Source organism: Amblyomma maculatum, chromosome 3 (assembly GCF_055883805.1).
Source record: "Amblyomma maculatum isolate TAMU_Amacu chromosome 3, ASM5588380v1, whole genome shotgun sequence".
Lineage (NCBI taxonomy): Eukaryota > Metazoa > Arthropoda > Arachnida > Ixodida > Ixodidae > Amblyomma > Amblyomma maculatum.
The window spans coordinates 25,321,011-25,327,943 of NC_139346.1; the positions used below are offsets into that span (position 1 = coordinate 25,321,011).

The 6,933-nt window shown below is 46.1% G+C and overlaps 1 protein-coding gene across 1 annotated transcript; it reads left to right on the forward strand.

Moving 5' to 3' along the window:
• The first annotated feature begins 3,183 nt into the window (after nt 1–3,183).
• On the forward strand, nt 3,184–5,804 carry LOC146194370 (uncharacterized). The gene is made up of 3 exons (XM_084596537.1): nt 3,184–3,663; nt 4,188–4,395; nt 5,629–5,804. Exons 1-3 carry the CDS (start codon nt 3,184–3,186, stop codon nt 5,802–5,804), a joined length of 864 nt encoding a protein of 287 aa, XP_084452663.1.
• Nucleotides 5,805–6,933: the final 1,129 nt, after the last annotated feature.

Below are 6,933 nucleotides of genomic sequence, written 5' to 3' on the forward strand. Positions count from 1 at the left end.
GGCTCGTCTACCCCCTGATTTCGCAATGCCTGCATCACCGCCGAGGTTTCAACTGAGTCAAATGCTTTTTCGTAATCAATGAATGCTATGTATAAGGGCTGGTTATATTCCGAGCATTTTTCTATCACCTGATTGATGGTATGGATATGATCGATAGTAGAATACCGTTTCCGAAACCCTGCTTGATCCTTTGCTTGATTGCAGTCTAAGGTTGTCCTGATTCTATTAGCGATTACCTTAGTAAATACCTTATACATAACAGACAGTAAGCTGATTAGTCTGTAATTTTTAAGGTCCTTAGAGTCCCCTTTCTTGTGAATGAGGATAATGTTTGCATTCTTCCATGGTTCTGGTACCGTCGATGACACAGGCACTGCGTATACAGGGTGGCCAGTTTTTCTAGCACGATATCCCCCCGTCCTTCAGCAAATCTGTAGTTATCTGATCCTCTCCAGCTGATTTCCCCCTTTTCATAGTGTCTAGTGCTTTCTTGACCTCGTCCTTCGTCACTGGTGGAACGTCTGACTGTTTTTCCCTACCGCCAATCTCATTACGGTCCTGACTACTTTGGCTACTGTAGAGATCTGTATAGAACTCCTCGGCTACTTTGACTATGTTTTCCATATTAGTAATGACGTTGCCCGCCTTGTCCCTTATCGCATACATCTGGTTTTTGCCTATGCCCAATTTCTTCTTTACCGCTTTAAGGCTTCCCCCGTTCTTTACAGCATGCTCAATTTTCTCCATGTTATACTTCCTTATATCGGCCACCTTGCCCTTATTGATTAGCTTTGATATCTCGGCCAATTCGATCTGGTCTGTTGGATTGGAAGCTTTCATACTCTGGCGTTTCTTAATCAAATCTTTCGTCTCCTTAGACAGCTTGCCGGTATCCTCTCTAACTATCCTACCGCCTACTTCTACCGCGCACTCAGTAATGATATCTCTGAAATTATTGTTCCTTCCCTCTAGGGTAATGTCGTCATCCTCAGTTAGAGCTGAAAACCTATTCTGTAGTGAGATCCTGAACTCTTCTGCCCTCCCCCTCACCGCTAATTCGTTGATGGGTTTCTTTCTTACTAATCTGTTGCATTCCTTCTTCAGATTTAGGCTAATTTCGGACCTCACCATCCTGTGGTCACTGCATCGCACTTTCCCGATTACCTCTACATCCTGCACAATGGCGGGGGCTGAACACATTATGAAGTCGATTTCATTTTTAGTCTCTCCGTTAGGACTTTTCCATGTCCATTTCCGGTTCTTCCGTTTGCTGAAGAAGGTATTCATGATTCGTAAGTTATTGCGCTCTGCAAACACAACTAGTAACTCCCCCCTGCTATTCCTAGAGCCAATGCCATAGTCACCTACTGCCTTGTCTCCTGGCTGTTTTTTCTCTACCTTGGCATTGAAATCGCCCATTAGTACAGTATACTGCGTCTTTACTTTTCGCATTGCCGATTCTACATCTTCATAGAAGCTTTCAATTGCCTGGTCATCCTTACTACTTGTAGGTGCATAGGCCTGTACAACCTTCATTTTATACCGCTTATTAAGCCTAATTACGATGCCTGCAACCCTCTCGTTAATACTATAGAATTCATCTATATTACCCGCTATATACTTATTGACAAGGGAACCTACTCCTAGTTGTCGCCTCTCTGGTAAGCCTCGATAACATAGTACATGCCCATCCTTCAGTACAGTATATGCCTCATTCGGCCTCCTAACCTCACTAAGCCCTATGACATCCCATTTCATGCCCTCTAGTTCCTCTAACAGCACTGCTAAGCTACCTTCACTAGCTAGGGTTCTAGCATTAAACGTTGCCAGGGTCAGTTTCCAATGGCGGCCTGTCCAGCGGAGCCAGGCTTTCTTAGCACCCCCTGCTGCGTCACAGGTCTGACTGCCGCCGTGGTCAGTTGTTCCGCAGCCGCTGGTGACTGAGGGCCGTGGTTTTATGGAGCTTATCATAGGAGGTGGCGGCCAATTAAGGCACCAGGGTGGCCAACTCCTGTTCTGGTGAGGGAGTGCGTTGCCCGAGGTGTTCACCGGCATCAGGTCGCACCCCAAACCTGTTTATGCAATTTCATCGACACGCGGATTTTTTTTTTTTCATCCGGTGGAGAATTGCGCGGCACCTGGATTTGAACCCCGGTCCTCTTGCATGCGAGGCGGATGTTCTACCGCTACGCCACCGCTGCTTACCTTTAATTACGAAAGCAATTACGCTTCGCCTATGACCTTGGTAGAAGCTCCAGGTAAAGACCCGAGCCCTGTGGTAGACGAAAGCTAAATTCTCTCACCAGGGATCAAGTGTATTTTATTCCCAATATCGAGGAGAGAGTGCGACAGGTCAGTCAAGCGGCCTACGTGACTACGCTAGACCTTATTCAAGGACACTGGCAAGTGCCGCTCACTGAACGCGCCAGCAGTTATGCGGCTTTCGTCACACCGACGCGAAGCTACCAGACAACAATGACGAGTTGCGGGCTCAAAATGCTCTATTTTGTTTTTCCCGTCTCATGAATAGGGTTTCAAAGGGCTGTGAAACATTCGCGGTGCCCTATTTAGAACATATTGCGGTTTTTTCCGACTCATGTATGGACCATATGATGCATCTAAGAGCTTTATTGAGCTTTTTGCGTCAAGCTGGGCTAAACGTAAAGGCCGAGAAATGTTCCCTGGCAAGGGCGACCGTGGACTACTTGGGTCACAATGTAGGTCGGAATTTCCGGGAACACAGCGAGAATAATAGAGAGTTTTAGAATAGAGGGAACGAGAATAGGGGGACCCTATCTGTACGTGTATAGCGTTAGGGGAACGCGTCCTCTTCCTCTGCTTTTAGAATAGCGGTGATAGCGGTCACTTAGCGTTGCGCGCATGCAGCGCCATGATGGCTTACAAGAAAAACTTGCAGAAAAAATAACTTGATATACATGCTGCTCTGTTTTCATGACATTAATAAACACTAAGTAAATCATATTAAGTTACATATAAAGCTCAAATACATGTGCAAAGTAATACATTTTTCCTTTTGAATTTTTAAACCGAGTCGAAATAGGCCGAGACTATCCACGCTGGGAATCGACGCTAGCCGTTTCTTGTTTCTTGCGGTCGTCTGGTCTGTGCAAGTCTGTGCGGTCGCCTTCTTCTATAAGCACACTTTTTTGTGGCTTTAAAACGATGCCCAAGTTTAGGCGATCACAGGCAGATTTACTTTGCGACCAGCTGCTCTATCTGGACCTCAGCTGGAATGATTTAGAGGACCTTTTTCTTCGGTACCGGGAGCCCGCGCCGCGACGCTATGCTTCGTACAACGGATTTCTGGACGTGAATTGCCTGGATGAAGAGTCGTTTCGGCGGATGTTCCGTTTCGACAAGGAGCATTTTGGCACACTGAAGACATCGCTGCTTGTGCCCGATACCACCCTCAGTAGCCAAGGCGTCAAGGTGTCTGGTAAAGAAGCGTTGCTCATGGGTCTACGCTGGTTGGCGTACCCGAATCGATGGTGGGACTTGGAGCCCATCTTCGGCCGGCATTGCTCGGCAATGTCGAGCATTGTGTCCTCCCTATTCGGCCACATTGAGACTACCTTCGGTCATCTTCTGGACCTGAGGAGGCACGACTGGCTGCAACCGGCTGACTTGGCTCGTTTTTCTGAGGTGCGTACACGTCAATCAAGACGAGTTTCATTCCGCAGCCCAATAAAAAAAATGTTTTGGCTGCTTTTTGATATCGCAGACAACTGCATAATAGCAGAGAGTGTGCTGATAAATAGGGGTTGAGTGCACACTGTGTCTCAAATCGTAACGGAACCAATTATTACTTTACTGACTTAACTCGCACGATAGTCCAATAGCAATGCTTTCGGAATGTTGCATACCAGTGATGGCACGGAAGCGTTTCTCATGTAGGTACACACACACACACACACACACACACACACACACACACACACACACACACACACACACACACACACACACACACACACACACACACACACACACACACACACACACACACACACACACACACACACACACACACACACACACACACACACACACACACACACACACACACACACACACACACACACACACACACACACACACACACACACACACACACACACACACACACACACACACACACAAAATGGAACTTTCTATTTTCATGGCAGGCAGTTCATCGCAGAGGTGCCCCTCTCACCAACTGTTGGGGGTTTGTGGATGGCACAGCTAGACTCATCTGCAGACCTACCACAAATCAGAAAATCTATTTTTCTGGACATAAACGACTGCATGTCGTTAAATATCAGGCCATTATGTGTGCAAATGGCATTGTGTGCGACCTGGATGGACCTTACCCTGGGCACAGGCATGATGCTGGTGAGTGAAGCGGATCCAAGGTTTCGACATAATAAAGTTATATATACTCAGATGCCAGGTACATCAAAGCTTGCAACAAAAAGTGGTTATGGTGCACGTGATGGCCTGTCATGGATAAATGGCTGTACTTCTACTATACCACTGCTACAGTTCAGCATTCAGTTGGCTAAAAACTACTGAATGCAGCTTTCTACGCGGCACAAGCTGCAGAGTGAGTTTTCATCATAGCCATTCACTCCAAAGAATGAAACCACAAAACAAGAGTGTCATCACGCAGCCATCTGCACTTTTTCGTTATATTCATGTAGTGCCCTACACTTAAAATGCATAAAGTTGGACGTCTGGTTGGGGCAGTAGAGATTTTGTTCACGCGCCTATCCGTGGTAACGGCACTAAAATACATGGGCCCCAATAAACACACGTGCATTTTCCTCTTGTCCATTGTCCAGATGAGTTTCCAATATTAACGAGGCATAAATACATTGGAAAAGTTTGGTCCCCAGAAAAACTGTATTAATTTAAGTAGTCTATATTAACGAGGGTTGTATTAACAAAGCAGGGCTGCAGAAGTCACGAAAAATAATTTGTTCATTGTATATTAAAGCTGGTATATTGTTGAATGTATATCAGTTAGAGGGCATCATGCCAGGTTATGCAAAGATCCCTTTTATCATTAACAAGACCATACCAGCGCAAAAGCAGTACAACGTCTCTCACAGCCCGAGTTGCTTTGGGACATTCAACCTGATAGACCAAACCAAACCTTATATTTTTGCTTGCTTATGTGCAACAGCAGCAAGTACTACATGTTCATTACTACAAAACAGAAGCCTCCTGCAGAATGTTGTTTCTATTAGGCACCTACGTTGGTGACAGCCATATGCAGGTGCTGCACTCAGCCAAGAACAACAGCTGTTTAACAGTTCCATGAGCACTGTTCGTCAAGCCGTTGAGTGGGGGTTTGGGAAAACTCTCAATCTTTTCGCATTCTTGGATTACAAGAAAAATCAGAAGTTGTTACTTCAGAATGTTCCTCAAATGTATAAGGTGGCAACCATACTTGCCAACTACCACACATGTTTGTATGGCAGCCAAGTCAGTATGTTCTTTGGTTTGCGCCCGCCAACTCTGCAGGAGTATTTAAAGCCAGCTACCTGAGCACTTGGAGTTCCATCAGCATGGGGATTTGCGGCCATGAATTGCCGACGCTAAGTTGTGCCATTCCTGTTCTAGCGCTCCAAGATTGTTCGTGCCCCCTGCCCTTCCTGCTGGACCGACCAACATCTGCAGTTCATCGCATTGAGTACATCGTGGCCTGCATCTTATCAGGCATCTACAGCGTGCTGACAAACACTGCGACGCAGCCCGTGTCGTCACTCTGGGGAACAGCGCCACCGTGCACTACCTAAAGGATCACCTGCCACTGTGTTCTTGGGATTTGCGGCCACGAATTGCCGACGCTAAGTTGTGCCATTCCTGTTCTAGGTAGCATTTTATTTTTTATTTTTTTTTTACTTTATTCACCTGTGGCTGCTTATCCTCATTCTGAGTGTTTTATGCGTTTTTCGTGAACAAGATGGGTATCGACGTCTGCACCTACCGGTTGCGAATTGGCACATTTTTTGCGTGCCGAGGGACGGGAAATAGCAATGCCGATAGTTTTTGCCCAATTCCGGGATTCATCCGTGTTCCTTGCCCTAGAGTATCTCTTATATGTTTGTCGTCATGCTTTGCTCTCCTTTTGCTTTGCTCAGGTGATATTGAATCAAATCCTGGCCCTAAGATTGATGACGTTCTCGCGCTAGTGAAGGAATGCCATGAAAAGACTACTTCTGCCCTAGCTGACATTAAAAAGGATATCGGAGACATTAAGTTAAGACTTAGTTCCTTGGAACAAAGCATTGGTAGCATGTCTGATGTGAAAAGCAATGTCGGTGCAGTCAATGAATCGCTACAACAGGTGAAGTTCGGTATATCAAAAACGAATGAAGAAATCGTAGATGTTGTGGACGATATCAATAACCGAATGCGAAGAAACAATCTCCTAATCAAAGGTCTCCCAGAAAAAGAAAACGAGGACTATGAGGAATCAGAAAAAAATGTGAGGGAATTCTTCTCCGATCATCTTCAGATAAATGCTGGCGACATTGAGCGCGCCCATCGTGTAGGGCAGCGCCGAGACAACGTTCACCGCCCCTTGATTCTCAAATTTCTAAACTTTAAATCAAAGGCTGAGGCACTACGTAACGCTTACAAACTTAAAGACCTCGATACTCCTAAGGTTTGGCTGGAGGAGGATTTCTCCCCCAGGGTACAATATGCCCGAAAGATGCTGCGTGACTACGCTAAAGCGAACCGTTACGAGAAGGAGCGCTTCAGTGTTCGATTCAACAAGCTTCACCTACGCGGCTGTATCTACGAGTACAATTCATCCACAGGCAGAGTAGAGCTGATCACACGTACGAATCCCTCCGAGCACTGACTGCCTTCTTCGCGTCAACCTCAAGCCACTCATGTATCAGCAATTTCGATTCTTCT